This window comes from Pogona vitticeps, chromosome 1 (genome assembly GCF_051106095.1).
Source record: "Pogona vitticeps strain Pit_001003342236 chromosome 1, PviZW2.1, whole genome shotgun sequence".
Taxonomy (NCBI): Eukaryota; Metazoa; Chordata; class Lepidosauria; order Squamata; family Agamidae; genus Pogona; species Pogona vitticeps.
This window is the reverse complement of record NC_135783.1, coordinates 96678472-96694384: the sequence shown is the minus strand read 5'-3', so window position 1 is coordinate 96694384 and position 15913 is coordinate 96678472. Positions and strand designations below refer to the sequence as shown.

Here is a 15913-nt window from a genome sequence, read left to right as displayed (position 1 = left end):
TCCTTGCAGTCCCTTTGTTGCCCTAGATGGCATCTCTTCTCCAATGTTCCTGTGCCTGTCTCTTTTTCCTCTACCATTAGTACAGACCCTTCCTATTCCTCTTTGAAATTCCCCAACTACCTATCCAATTAATGGCTGAAATCCTGTTCCGTAGTGTAACAAGTTGCACTAGAACAGGCTCATTGAATCAGTGAGTCAATTCCTCCATAATTTCCATTGATTCCCTAGTTGTGACAGTAATCCTGTATGCCGAGCAACATGATTTCAGCCAAACCATGCATTAAAATTCTTCCCCTGGTTTCTTCACTCTCAAGAATTAAGACTATTTCATGGCTATTTCTACATTTCATGACATCACAGGAGGTCAGCAAATAGTGAAATACCAGTATTAATGGATGGCAGACAACAGCCTGCGTTTAGCCTGTTTTTATATACGTAGATATGATCAGAAATTTGTTACACAACTGATTCAGCCCATTAGATGCTGCTGTACTTCTCAAGGCTATTTTTCTGGATCCATTTCACATGCTAACATGGCTTTTTATTGCCAGCTGTTCAACATGAAAGGGGACCAAGGACATCCACAATAAGGAAACAAGTCGCTCTGTATTTCAGAGGACACAAGGAAGACAATGGAGCCACGCCCCATTTCCCTTCAGCTGCTCTCCCTGCCCCAGCTTTCTTCACTGCTGTTACACCACTGGAAACTCATAATCTCGAACTGGCTGCCGTTTCTACAACATCAGAGAGGCAGAGCCTGGTGGGATTGGCTCAGCCAACGCCAAAGGTTAGCCCCTTTTTGCTTGAACTGATCAATGGGAGATGCAACACTGTCTTGACAAATGTCAGCGAATGTAATCAGGATACTTTGCGGTCTTGACAGAGAATGACAGCCTCCCCAAGTGGGAACCTTTTGCTCCAGACCCTTCTGCAGTGTGGATTATGCCGCAATTATTCTCCTGATAAATTAACTACCAAAATCCCTTTTTGAGAAAGTGAAATCTGTGCATAATATATCAGGGTAAATCAGGGATCTTTCAAGTTTTTGGCCCCCCCTCCACTACTACTTCCAGGGTCCCTTGCCATTGGCCTTTTTGGTGGGGGTCTTTGGATACCTAAGTCCAAAACATCTGGAGGACAATCTTCCCACCTCAAGGGGTAAATGATCACTCCACTGTGCTTGTTTGCTAGATGAACATCCAACTATGCTCTTTGGCATTTATCCCCTAGTAAAACGATGAGGGATATGGTGGCGCTGGGGGCTAAACCGCAGAAGCCTGTGCTGCAGGGTCAGAAGACCAAGCAGTCATAAGATTGAATCCATGCGACGGAGTGAGCGCCCGTCGCTTGTCCCAGCTCCTGCCAACCTAGCAGTTCGAAAGCATGCAAATGCGAGTAGATAAATAGGGACCACCTCGGTGGGAAGGTAACAGCGTTCCGTGTCTAAGTTGCACTGGCCATGTGACCATGGAAGATTGTCTTCAGACAAAACGCTGGCTCCATGGCTTGGAAACGGGGATGAGCACCGCCTCCTAGAGTCAGACACGACTGGACAAAAATTGTCAAGGGGAACCTTTACCTTTACCTTTAAAACAATTTAGGATTGCTAGCTAAATCCATGACAGATTTCCTAAACTAAGCAATAAGCCTGAAATCAGTCAGTTTCACTGCTTATAACCACAGGCTTTTATAAGTTTACCAAGAGTGGAGAATGAATGCATTATCCAAATCTCTTCATTATATGCACATTTAGATTACTGGATTACAGTAATTGATTACAATCCAATATAGTTTATAATAATAAACAGGTTGGCAGGCATACTTCCTCTCTGAGGGCAATATGATCATGACCTGCAGTTGTTACATTTGTGCTACATTTTGGCTGAGCTTGGAAAAGTATGTTTCCCCTGCCTTGCATTTGGATTGTTTATACCTGCATGCCGAAAAACCTTTGAGTTTACCTTTGACACAATCCTTCTCAGTAAGACGCCAAACAAACAGGCAATTCATGTAAGGTAGGGAATTCTCAGATCCTTGTAAGCTTATGCCTACTACTTCTGCATGTATAAATCATCTTTTTTTATTGTTATTGTTATTAGTACCCACATGAAGTGAGCGGTACTCCCATGTACCTCTATGAAGTGGCTACTGAATCTGTGTGCGAGTCTGCGGCAAGGCTTCTGTTCATGAGCATCAAGTGGGCAAAGAGTGTTCCAGCCTTTTCCACTCTCTCGTTACAAGATCAGGTAAGATCTCTATATCGAATTTGGGGGCTGGGGCAGGCAGAGTTGGAAAAGATGTTTTTTAAAAATTAATTGGTCGCTCTACAAAAACAAAAGTGAGAAATAAGTTTATCAATAATAATAACTGTGTGCCATCAAGTCAATTCTGAGTTATGTTGACCCTTTTCAGGGTTTTCTTGGCAGGGAATACTCAGAAGTGGTTTACCATCTCCTTCTGCTTGGGGGCATCCTGGGAGTGTGCAGCTTGCCCAAGGCTACACAGGCTGGCTCTTCTGGGATGCATAGTGGGGAACTGAACTACCAGTCTCTAGCCAGATACCTAACTCACCAAGACATCCAGCCTGCTAATACCACTCTTAGACCACTAAAATCTCACTAAAAGGAAACTGTCGAGTCCCACAGGACTGTTCATCAGATCGTTCACTGCAGAGTTGGAAGAAGTGCAGGGGAAACAGAACAGTCCTCACAATCTGAGCTATTTGTACAGGCCAGACTTTCTTACTTAAAGCAAGTTCTGTTGGGGCAGCAGAGTTCAGGTGTTCCCCTCAGGTCCCTCGTAATTTTGCTAGGTGAAAGAGCTTCCAGTCACTCTACACCTCCTCCCCATTGCCTTATGTCAAAGCACATGACTTCTGTTTGGCCAGGAACAGAGGCGCACAAAAAACATGGCAAACCCTGTATCAGACAAGTCTGAGAAAAAATTAGTTTACACACTAGATCAGACACGTGCTTCAATATACAGCAATGGAGGAAGGAGCTGAGTGGCTGGCAGCTCTTTTATCTACCAAGCCTAGGAAGGACAATGAAATCTACATCATCTTGAGGGAAACCTGAAGGTGAAATCAGGTGGGTAAAAGAGGTCAAATTTTGGACCACTTGTGGCCTTGTTTGGTGCAAGCTTTTTCCTCGTGGAGATCACAAAGAAACCCAAATATGCTCCATGCCGAAGCTGGACCTTTTTGGTTCAGTGTTAGGGCTAATCCTTTTTGGAGTTGGACTGGAATGATACCTGCATGGACAGAAGGATTGCTTCATGAGAGACCACTCAAGAAAGGGACCCTTTCCAACTTGATCAGATGCCATCTGATTCCAGCCTCACTCTACAATGCTCCAGCCTCCATGTTGGAACTTACTTTAAACAAGAGAGCCTGATATACACTAGGCTCTTTTGTACACTTGGACTGCATCCCCCAGGATTCTCCAGAAACAAAAGTCTACAGAAAATTGAGTAACTTAAATTCTTGATCCTCCATTCCACATTACGCCAATTCAAAAATGCAGTTTGCCATTTTAAGGCGATTTTAGCCTCACTGGTTATTTTGAAGTCCCCATACTTGCCCTACCTTTAGAACTCGAAAGTGATCTGGGCACTTTAGATCTCTAAAAAGGCTTCATGTCTCAGACAGGAAGCAGAACCAGAGGGGGGTGAAATAGTCTTAAAATGGCAAAACCACACACCACGTTCATGTGCGTGGCTACCCCAAGGGAGGCTTGGAAAATGGCCACCAGGAGCTGGGCCTGATCAGTGGTAGCTGTAGCCTGACAGAACTTGCTGCCCTGCTGATGTGCACCAAGCACCCTCCGTTCCATCCTACCTTTTCCCGTAGACATCATTCAGTGGACTGCGACAACTTTCCTTTTTAAAAAAAAAATATTATTAAATAAAGTAAGTGACATAGTGAAGCAGCAATGCTCACATGGTACACATAATATCACCAGTGCATCTTGTTTATCTAAAATAGTGCCACATCAATAGGAAAAAATATACTGTATTTAAAAATTTTAAAATGCTAGCATAGATGAAAACGTGTGTGTGGGGGGGGTGTTTCTCTGTCATGCCTTTCAATGCCACAACCCACCACAGAGTTACCACATCAGATAACATTGCCCACAACTTTATTTTGGTATGAACTAACCATTTGCATAGCCCTTCAAATCACACACACACACACACACACACACACACAGAGAGAGAGAGAGAGAGAGAGAGAGACAGACAGACAGACAGACAGACAGACAGACAGACAGACAGAGACAGAGACATATGTACCCCTAGCAGCATGCCAAAAAGGAGTGCGACAGCTGTATAAAGGGGCAGAATCCACTTTAAGTCAAAACACCCATGGACAACGTAATTTGATTTGAACATAAAGCACCAGAAGCCATCCAGATAGTGAGCTACATATCTGTCTGGATGTGTTTTAATTTATTTTCACCAGTGACCAAGCTGCATTTGGCACGAAGGAGTTGCTGGCTGGGATCCCTCACAAGGAAAGGGCAATGTCTCAGTTCTGAATCTGTTGCATGTCTCCAAATCCCACCAGGATCATCTTCCTGTCCTTGTTTTGTGTCATGTACTGAGACTTACATGTTTTCCCTGTTTTGATTTAAGTGTGTTGGCCTGTATTCCACTCTGCCTTGGTTCTGCACATTTTAGCTGTTAATATTTTAAAATGTGAAGATTGCCTTTTGTGTCATTTCTTTCTTCAAAATGCCCAAAATGTAGTCACAAATGTGCACATTCTCAAGGCAAGGGGCATCAAAACTACTTTTATCAAGACTGTCAAATCCAACCAATTCCTTGGCCTCATCCTTACAACCTCTGTCTGAAGTGGATCTCTCCTCTTCTTTCCTATCTTACTGAAGAGGGTATGCTTCTCTTCTCTGCAGTCCCCAACTCCTAAGGCCCAGAGACTCGGAAGGTTTCATTTGTGGACCTCAGTCCCCAGAATCTCCCAGCCAATATGGCCAATAATTATGCAGGTTGGAGGATTCTGGGAGTTATAGTTCCAGAAGAGTAACCTTGGCAAACACGGCTCTTTTCACTGCTCTAGTCCTGCTACAACCTTTATGTAAGGCAGGGACCAGGGAGATGTGGTCCTCCAAATGTTGCTGGATTATAACTTTTATCGTGGCTAGCCAGCATAGAAATCGGCAAGAGCCGGATGGGAGCTGTGGCCCCAAAATACCATATGCTTCTGATCTCTGACTTAAGACAAGGCTCAGTTTCTTTCACTGGAGGATTATCTCCAAAAGGGCATCCCCACTGAGTGACTGCAACTTAGGAGTAAGAGCAGTAGGGAAGAGGTTTGGAGGAAGGCTTTGAAAGGAATGAGAGTCCCATCAATATACTAGGAGTGGCTTAGTGCAGATTAAAGTTATCACTGAACAGATTTCTGTAAAATAGACCTATTATCCATGTCAGGAATCAGATTATCCTGTCATTTTAAATGAACAGGCTGCATATCTAGCATTCAAAATTAAAGACAAGTTTCACGAATTGTTATGTGGAATTAATCCTCTCCCCACCCAAAAGCCCAAGGATTTCATTAACTGTGTCATTATCCTCTCTGGGTTTTAGAGACCCCTCTGTAAATTGCTAAATTTCAGCTTAGCCCAAATTCAAAACTGTGGACTTTGGTCTGCATATCTTCCTTCTATTGTTCTTTCCCTTCTATCAAACGCAAATTCTTGTTTCAATGAGCATAGCCAATAATGAAGGAGACAGCAAGAAAGATGAAGATGCTCTTAGTACCGTTACGATCATGCTATTTGCAACCCTAACGCATCCCTTGTTTCTCAGAGGCAAAGCCCGCCCGGCTGACTAAAACTTATGGTTAAACAATAATGTTTAGGACTGCAACTTTAATATTGCAATTAGTACCACAATTGCAACAACAACAATAACAACAAGAACAAAGAATTGCAGTGCAAGTAATCACAACACCATCCTAGGAGAAGTAAAATAGGAGCAATGTCCTCCTGGCCACAAACACCATTAAATGAAAGCAAAAAATCAATCCGATGAGTCACTCAAAAACAATGTAAAAATTATGGAAGTCACAGGTGTTTTCAGCTCAGAACATGCAAGCGTTGCCCTTTTGGACTACAGCTTCCAGATTCTGATGGTGTGAAATGTAGTGCAAAAACTAACTTTCCCAAGTTCTGTTCAAGGAGGGCTGTCTTGTCTTGACCAGGACCAGGACAGAGAAGATACAAGCAGAGTGTCTGGGCCTGGTTATTCCCTAGAGCTTAACTTTATCACCATCTGAAGATGGGCAGAAATTTTGAGAGTTGGTGCTCCAGGTTACTGGACTCTCAATGCCAGGACCAGACAGCAGCAGTTCAAAAATAAGGGCCCTCTTGGATCAAGCCACCTCACTCATGTCCTCCCAAAGACTGAGGCCTGTGTTTTATATTCTTCCTGACCAATGGGGAGGAGGAGCAGAGCTTTATACCCAGCAGAGCAGGGCTTTTCACACATTGCTAACTGATGGCCAAATGACAGAATTACCCCTAGAAAAGATAGTCAAAGAAATTGTTTCATACAGTAGGTAGAAGCAATGCTGGGAGATGTAAAAGCTCACTTTACAGAACCAGCATTAACTGTAATTCCTTCCATTATCTGACATGCTTCAGCTTATTCCGACCTTGCAGCAAATGAGGGGAAGGGAAGGGAAGGGAAGAACACATGACCTTTTGGATCTTGTTTTTGAACTGTAGTCCCCATCAGCTCTACCCACGTAGTCAATGGTGAAGTTTTGAGGTAGCTACAGTTCAACTTCTGGAAAGTTTTCCATTCTTTTTGTAATATGTACCACTGATCAGTACAGGACCAACAGTGCCTATATAGATCACACCAAGATTTGCAACCATGAACAGGGAGCATACTAGCAAAACACATGAAAGCAAGAAGTACGGCTACCTTAACAAATACAAACAGAGAAAGCTCTGTAGATATTCTAGTAATACCCATATGGTAGAATTTGGGTTCTAAACCCAGTCTATTTTGTTGGGCCTATGCCCTTACGTAGTTGGTTTCTGGCCTTGCAAAATAAATATGATGCTTGTTGAAGTGAACTCGAATTGAAAAGAAATTCTGCTCTATCACGCTTAGCTCTTCATGTTTAAAAGGTGGAGAAAAGAAAACACCATGGATGGGTGGCATTTGCTCAAAGTGATGCTGTGTGTATGTTTCATTCTTTTGAGTGCAAGATTTTTATGTATTCTTTGCTCAGTGTCTTATATATGAAGCTACAACTTCAAAATAGCACCCCTCAAAATGCAAACTCATTTTTTAAAAAGTATCCATGGATGCTCATATATTTTTGATCAAAATGAAAAACGGATAACTAAAATATTCCAATCTGAAGCAGGATGAGGAAACAGTTCGGGCATTTAAAAGACATTTTTCAAAGGACAGAAATTTACGTATTGAAATTGTTTATCAATCTATAAATTATACACCATGTTACATTGTACCTCTATTGTATCACAGCTGATGCTTTTGGAAGATGCTTGGAGGGAACTGTTTGTTCTAGGAATAGCACAATGGGCCATTCCAGTTGATGCTAACACTCTACTGGCTGTATCGGGTAAGAATTGCACAATTTAATGACTTTGTTATAGAAATTACCATAAAAATACATTACTGAAAAAGGACAACATGTAAAGAATAACAAATCCATTCTAAACAATAGAGTATACCTGTCATTTATAAATCTATATTTAAATGCAAATAGTGTTGTTTTGTTGCATTCATGACTGCTTGCATTGTCATTTAAATGCAAATTACTGTGTTTGTTACTATCCAAGAGAAGATTTCATACTAACTTTCCTACAATATAGTCAGTTTTCTATTGAAGTGGATCTCGGAAAGTAACAACTGAATAGCTGTTGATATATGTGATTTTTATTTTATTTTTTAAAAGAGCCATCAAATATTTCTCATTACTTATTAGTGTATATATTTCACATGTTTGCGTTCTAGGCATGAATGGTGACAACACAGATTCTCAAAAGCTGAATAAGATTATCTCAGAAATACAGGCGTTACAGGAGGTTGTGGCTAGATTTAGACAGCTTCGGTTAGATGCTACAGAATTTGCCTGCCTCAAATGCATCGTCACTTTTAAAGCTGGTAAGAGGAACATAAAGAAGACCAATCTTAACCAGACGTTGGAGCACTTGCATTCATTGCCTTCCCTTGTTCTACCCATACCATAGCCCCTAACCTCCTTTTCCCGTCCCTGACATTGGACATCTGACCTTCGAGAGTTGAAGGCTCCAGAATCAGTTCTTATTTCCAGTCTTGAAACAAGATTTCTGATTCAACCCAAGGACAATAGGATTGCAATGCTACCAGGTGCAGCATCCATAAGCTGTGCAGTTAGCCAGCATTTTATATGCAGTACCAGATTGCATCAAATATCATAGTTTAATTATTATGCTATGTATGCTGTGGAACAGATCCTCTTCTCAGCTGGGACGGCAAAAAATATTCCAGTGGAAAAAAAATATCATAAACACCACCTGGTTCTCTTTTTTCCCCTCCCACAGGCTGGATGCAGTTTTGCATCCACTGGGGAAGACTTCTGTTGTCTTAGGTAGAAGCGCAACCGTTTCTAACCCTCCAATTCTCAGTAAGTCTGTGGACTATTCTGAGTAAAATATATCACCAGTGTATCACCTGATGAGACCCATTTCTTTGTTTATCGCATCCCATCCTAAAACAGAAAAAAGGGTCATAAAAATCCAGCCTCCCCCTCTCCCGGCTTTTCACTGTCATGTCTGATGAAGATGTGTTTTTGAAAGTTTGCATGGCCCGATAAAGATATCACCTTTGTGTGGGTCAAAAATCTACAGAATTCAAGTCATTTCCCCTTGCCCAAGAGCCCTTCCTGTGTTCTCAGTTGTGAAGGAATTTAGTACCTTGGTCTCTTGGTCAGGAGGAACAGTTTTGTATTGTAATCAGCATCCGAAAGTGACCCATACCTTTCTACATATTCTGGGTTTTCCTTTCCTTCCTTACAGAATAATAGGTGTTCCCTCATGGCCCATTGTGAACACTACGATTAATCAAGAAGGTCCACATTAATTTTAAGGCTTCTCCCTTCAAAACACCATATTTGGAGATCCTAAGGATGGAAAGGATTTTTGAGTGTAGATTCTTTTAAAGATATATGTGTTCACATCCTTTTAATATTATATAAACTCTAATCCAGAGCCTATTGGGAGCATCATGCTTCCATTTGGAGCAGCCCTTAAACAAGCAACTTCCATATTGCCTTCAATTTCGACTGAAAGGTGTTGGTTAATTTGTTTGTTTGTGTTCTTTCTTCATCTATCTAGTTAAAATATTTTTACCCCACTTTTAAAAAAAAGAACCAAGCTTTTATCAAAAGCTGTTACCCACTGGGAACTTTCTGGATGAGGTAGCTTATTAGTAAACCCCAATGGCAGAATGCTGTAATCTGAGTTTCTGCAATCCAGCACCATCTAAATGTGTTGGGCTACAAATCCCATAATCCCGGATGGTTGTGGGATTGTGAAGGTTGCAGACAAAAGGCACTAGCAGGCACAAGGGGGCAGCTGCTGTGAGAAGGTAAACTGGAATGCTTCTTGCACCATAGGCAGCTAACTGTTAGATTGTTAGACCATGTAATTGTGATGCAGTGATGACGTTTATGCTGACTGGACTTTTCTGATGCTCAATGAGTGAAGGATGGCCTCTCTGCTTTGCAGTACCTACGCATAGCGGTTCTGAACTCAGAAATTTTAGAAATGCTGCTGCCATTGCAGCTCTTCAAGATGAAGCTCAGCTCACCCTGAACAGCTACATTCATACTAGGTGAGGATGCTAGCACTGAAGATTTCCCCCCCGAAACTCCAATTTTCCTGCCGTAAGTCTTTTCATTCCCTGCTGTAAGCTAATTCATTCTCAGTCACATAAATTAAGAAGCCTCTGCAGATGAAAGGAAGAAACAGAAATGAAGGGCAACACACTTAAAGTGAAGGCCTGATGAAGAACAAGGGTAGGAAACTTGAGAAGTCCCACTCAGTGTGCCCAAGGATAATGGGAGTTGTAGTCCAAGACATCTGGCTAGCCGCAGGTTCTCCACATGACACAGTGGGTTGGAATCAGGATTGCTCTCTGCTAAAGAAAGGTGCACCCGCCTGATCTTGGGTGAGTGGGGGCTCTTTTGCTCACTGCATCACAGCTCCATCTATTCTGCATCCATCCAGTTTGGTTTTGTTTTTTGCTTTTTTAAATAGAAGCATTTCTTTTCGATATTCTATTGGAATAATAGCCCTTCAGAGCCACGTGGGCTTTCTGTCCTCTGCTTTGTAATATTTGATTAAAGACACAATAGCTTAACTCCATCTGTTAGTCTCAACCAGAGGAGACCCACTGAATAGTGAATCTAAATATAATATACGTAATATAAATCTCATTGATTTAATGAGTATACTCTGAGAAAACAAATTGGACCTGAGTCATTGTTTCTGCTTTTAACCTCACTGGATACTGGAAGGCATTTCTATATAATCCAGTTGTTTAGAATTCAATTATTGGGAATTTGAGGGGACAGAAGATGCATAATTTAAGAGCATGTTCAATCCAAAGTATGCTCTGATAGATCCCATTAATTTCAAATATAAATGCTTCATAAGCTGAATAAAGATCTGCCTCAGTGCACTCCTGACACCAAAGGTTATCATCCTGCCACCCCCAATGTTCTTGGATTTCTAAGCATTATCAATGATCAAAGATTCTCAGAATTTTAGCCCCAAAGCCCCTGGGGACCCAAGTTTAAGAACCACTGTATTACAGCAGAGATGGATAGAGGATAAACAGGGTGCTTCCCATAGAACTTTGTGTGATCTAGGTCAGATTGCAAGAGTTTCCAATTCCCAGCTGTTTAGCAATAAAAAGGGTAAAGGGGGAAACCAGGAGTGGGCCTGAGGGGAAAACACTATGGGCTCAGTTCTGGTACTGAAATAAAATTCCCAGGCTATGCTCAACTTGCACAAGTTCCTTGATTCTTAAGAATGCATCCACACCCTTGGACCCCATTGTATAGTTCAGTGGTTCTTAACCTTGGGTTACTCAGGTGTTTTTGGACTGCAACTCCCAGAAGCCTTCACCACCAGCTGTGCTGGCTGGGGTTTCTGGGAGTTGCATTTCAAAAACACCTCATTAACCCAAGGTTAAGAACCACTGGTATAGCTGGCTCTTGGTAGGGTTCTGGTAGAAATATTGAAGTAAATCCTATAGGTATGAAGTCTGTCTGTCTCCCACTCCAGCACACCATAATGAGTCTGGATTAAGTGATCAGTTGCAGTGCCACTGTTATTATAAGCACTACTTTTATAACTTCCTGTTTGCCTTCTAGGTATCCCACACAACCCTGTCGTTTTGGAAAGCTCTTGTTGCTTTTGCCAGCTTTACGTTCCATTAGCCCTTCTACGATAGAAGAAGTCTTTTTCAAAAAAACCATCGGGAATGTGCCAATTACAAGACTGCTTTCAGATATGTATAAATCCAGTGACATATAGACAAACTTGGGGGAAGCATAAAAGGAAAAAGGATTGGGATGGCCATTCTGGAGGAACTTTTTAATCAGCAGAGAACAAGCTTTAGCTCACCCAGCGTACAAGGAGCTGAAACTGGAAGCGTTTAACCTATTGACAATATAAACCCAGTAACGCACAAATCTGTGATTTTGGACAAAGCAACTTAAGACTTTGGAAGAAATACTGTGCTCCACAAATGGCCGTGGTCTGAACTTGGCAGCCGCTTCTCCTGTAGCAATTTGGTGGAGCTAATTCAGTTGTCATTCATAGTTAACAAAGGCTGTGCTAGTCTGCTGTTTAGCTGGCAGATATGATGGGATGAAGAAAGTACATTAGGGTTTGTTTGTTTGTTTGTTTTCATACTTTGAAAAATTGGGTAACCAAACGTTGTTCTGTTGTAATGTGTCATGAGGTGGCCTTCAGAAATGTATTTTTTTTCTTTTAATGTTGTTTGCTGAATTCTTTTTATATGAGAGTTGACACTGAATACCAGGTTATCCAAACATTTACTTCAATTGTAAAATATAATAAGTGCCCTTGGATTTTAAAAAAGTGGTTATTTTGGCAAATACATTTTAGATTCAATAGGCCAAGTCTCCTTTAAAAAAAAAAAAAGGTGGACTTATGCCTAAGTCTTGCGAAAATTTCAATTCCGTTTGACATCTCAGACAGAAGAGCTTTAAAAAACAATTTTTAAAAAAAATGCACATTAAATGAAGACTGAACAGCAAAACCAAATAAGAAGCAGACAGGATTGATATAGTAGAACTGATTGCTGTCCCACAGGCATAGTGCTGAAACCAAAGGCAACGGTGGCCAAACTCTTTGTCAATGAGATGTATAAGAAGGTACCTAACTTACAGTAAAAAGTCTGAAACACTCTAAGCAAGATGGAAAGGATGGTTGATCAATACAACCCTAATGGTCTTTGAGATTCTAGTGGCTTTTTAGAAAATTCCAGATTTCAATAAAAGCCTTGCTCTCTTGAATACCTTCCCGTCCACCCCACAAAAATATGTATTATAAGCTGCTTAATTTGGTGAGAATATACTTATGGAAAACTTAGGAAAAATTAAAAAATAACTACTGTACTTTTTAAGTTTTTATTTTAGAAACTAGCACTGAAGAAGGAGAAAGCACTTGGAAGTATCATAGAATGAGTAAAACTTCTCTTGTACAAAAGTGGATTAACTGATTTGTGAAGTTAAGGTTGTACTCATTGTATTTACAAAGAATAAAAAATATATTACATTTAAAATGCTATGAGTTTTGATTAACTATTACTACCCACCAATGCTGTCAGTGCCTAGCAATGTAAGTCCTTCAAACAAAACATAACATGACCACTTACAGCTCTTTAATCTCCTAAAAAGCATGCTAAAATGTGTGCACAAATGGTTTTTCAAACCAGGATTCTGCACTACAGTAACTTGCAACAACTCTTTTATCCAAAGGAAAGGCCTTCCATTTAGAATCCAGCGAGACCTCCTTGTTCCCTCTCAAACTGGTGGACAATCAGTTAATCAAATAAGAGAAACTTTGGATAAAAATTGGCTCTGAATTAACTTTGCTGATGTTCTGCCAGAATCAACCTGAGTGAGAATTTTATCCCACCTGATAAACCTGACTTCCTAATGTTTCCTATATATGCAGTTCAATTCTCTCCCAGCTGCAAATATGGAAACCTTCTGTGTGCAGTAACCCATTTTATAGGATAAAGATGCAAGAAATCCAAAGTGGTAGAAATAGTGTTCCACACTTGCGTCCAAGGTTTTAAGGCTTCTATTCTTGAACATACTAGAGTAGTATTTGTTGCAAGACCAGAGTAAGGAAAAAGGAGCAACCTCATGAAAGAGCATCTTAGGTACATGTAAGAGTTCTCTGAATCCTAGAGTCAGAGAAGAAAATTCAGTGTGCCACTTTCCCACAATTTCCATCAGGAAGGCCATTGCTCAGTAGCTTGCCAACTTTGAGCTCCAGAAGATCCAGCTGAAACTCTGTCAATCTCTTCAGTTCAATGTATACAGTGTTCAGTTAGAAGTACCAATGTCCTAATTTGGCTTAACACCCTTCCTAAAGTAAATGCAATCTAACAGATTTTTTTGTCCATTCAGATTGTATTTTCAGATAACTGGCAAGCCAGTAAATTTATCATAATTCAAGGCTTGGTGGAGTTGTGCTGTTAAAAAAGAAAAGAAGAAGCATCTTGTGGATTTTACCAAGATGGGGAAAGCCGAAAAGCAATCCACAGGCGCATGCTAGGTAAGGTAAGCAACAGGTAAAACGGACACTGGAGCAACCATAAATATTGACATTCTGAAATACCTGAGCATCTTTAGATAGGAGTATCCATATTTAGAACCTGAGTGGTGGGAGGGCCCAATGTTGGGCAGAGCAGTAAGTTTGGTTAAGAGCAGTTTGTTAAGGTCCTTAAGAAACTATAAGAACTTGTGCCCACTGAGGCGGCTAATTCAGACTAGTAGAAGTTGCAAAACCACTCTCTACAACGTTCAAGTTATTCATGGAGCTAGTTTTCTAGAACAGGACCAAAAGACCAGCGATTCTCCAGGTACTCCTACAGAGTATCAGCCCTCATATTTTACTATTCACTGTATTAGCTAGGGTGGATGAGAACTGACATTCCACACCTGGAGGGCTACATTTCTCCCATCCATTCTAGAGCATTTGAGAGAGGGCCTCCAGTAGTACTTCTATTTGTAAGCCATGATCTTGCCTTTCCTATCATTTCAACAAATTGGTGGGGGGGGGGAATGGCAGTATAGACTTCTAGAGGAGCATCTGCTATTGAGTGAAGTTATGGTTGGGACTATGGTCTACACAAAAAATATGTGAATATCATCTTTAGAAAATATCAACAATCTTTTATTTATTCAAACTCCTCAAGCATATTTATTATTTGTTGAATATTCTGTAAATTTAGAGAAGCATTTCAGCTCTGCTAGAATGGTTCCTTCTAGAAACACTGTCCTTCTAGAACAATGTTTCCCAACCTGGGGGGTCACAGAGTGTGTCCTGGGGGATCGGAGGTTGACTTATATGTGGCATAGTCCTTCTTAAATAATTTCTTCCTTGACCTTTCAGAGCCAGATACAGTGGTGCCTCGCTTAGCGATTGCCTTGTTTAACAATGTATTCGCTTAGCGATGAGGCTTTTGGAGTGATCTTGCGCTCCATTTAGCAATGTTTCCAATGGGGAAATTTCGCATAACGATGTTCGGGACCTTGCTTCGCTAAGCGATGACAGTTTAGGTCCCCCTGTTTCGCTTAGCGATGTCCGTTTTCGCTATTTTAAATGTGTCTTAAAATGTTCAAAAACTGTTTAAAATGCTTGGAATCGTTAGTGCACCCTGTAAAACCTGTGCAAACTTAATTTGGCTTTGTTCTGAGTCTTCGTTAATTTTTGGTGAATTCCCCCCCCCATTGGAATGCATTGAACTGTAGGTTTTTGAACATTTTAAGACACTTTAAAAATAGCGAAAACAGACCTGTCAAAACCATTGAAATGCACTGAAACCTATTCAATGCATTCCAATGGGGGAACCGAGTTTCGCTTAGCGATGTTTCCTATGGCGATTTTTGCTTAAGGACGGTAATCCGTTCCCATTGGAACAGATTATCCGGTTTTCAATGCATCTCTATGGGAAAATGTGTTTCGCTCAGCAATGTTTTCCCATAGCGATGTTTTTTCCGGAACTAATTGAAATCATTAAGCGAGGCACCACAGTATTAACATTAACATGCATATATATGCATGAGAAACAGGCCCTATGGGGGGGAGAGAAACCTCTACTTTCTGAGAAGTGATGACTTTAGCCCATTAAGAATGCCTTTTTATGCAAACATGGCAGGAGGGGTACAGATTACTTGGCTATTATAAAAGGGGGTCGCAACTCAAAAAAAGGTTTGGAACTAATGTTCTAGAACAATAACAAGGAAGCCCAACTCTTACAATGGCCAACAGGCAATTTTGCTCCACTAACTTATGGGAGAAGGCTACAGCTAAACCTACAAAAGAGTTTGTACAAGATGAGATTTTAAATTTTATCCTGAAATGCCATATGCTCAACACCCTTCACCAAAGACAAGTACATAATAGAGGAATTAATCCAGACTCATTCATACTTAGAACCCCCAGACTTGTTAAATCAATTTCAATGGATCTACCCTAAGTATGATTAAGCTTGAATTAACCATGTGTGTCTCTTTCATAGACCGGAGATGCACGGCTTCCAGGTGGGGGTGTATATGCATTGTCCATCTCCTGAATCAAGCATCGCTACACTTTACCCTATC

The 15913-nt window shown here is 40.9% G+C and overlaps 1 protein-coding gene across 3 annotated transcripts in view; it reads left to right on the top strand.

Moving 5' to 3' along the window:
* Positions 1–12858, top strand: part of NR2E1 (nuclear receptor subfamily 2 group E member 1) — a 34712-nt gene extending 21854 nt beyond the window's left edge. Inside the window, exons 4-9 of one of the 3 annotated variants that reach the window (XM_072998143.2) lie at positions 552–787; positions 2100–2246; positions 7522–7618; positions 8014–8163; positions 9768–9873; positions 11420–12858. In XM_072998143.2, the coding sequence (XP_072854244.1) occupies positions 552–787; positions 2100–2246; positions 7522–7618; positions 8014–8163; positions 9768–9873; positions 11420–11582 (899 nt within the window). In that variant the 3' untranslated portion in view covers positions 11583–12858. Of the gene's footprint in view, positions 1–551; positions 788–2099; positions 2247–7521; positions 7619–8013; positions 8164–9767; positions 9926–11419 lie in introns of all 3 variants that reach the window. The other 2 variants (XM_072998145.2, XM_078385226.1) reach the window with 2 other exon arrangements.
* The last annotated feature ends 3055 nt before the right edge of the window (positions 12859–15913 follow it).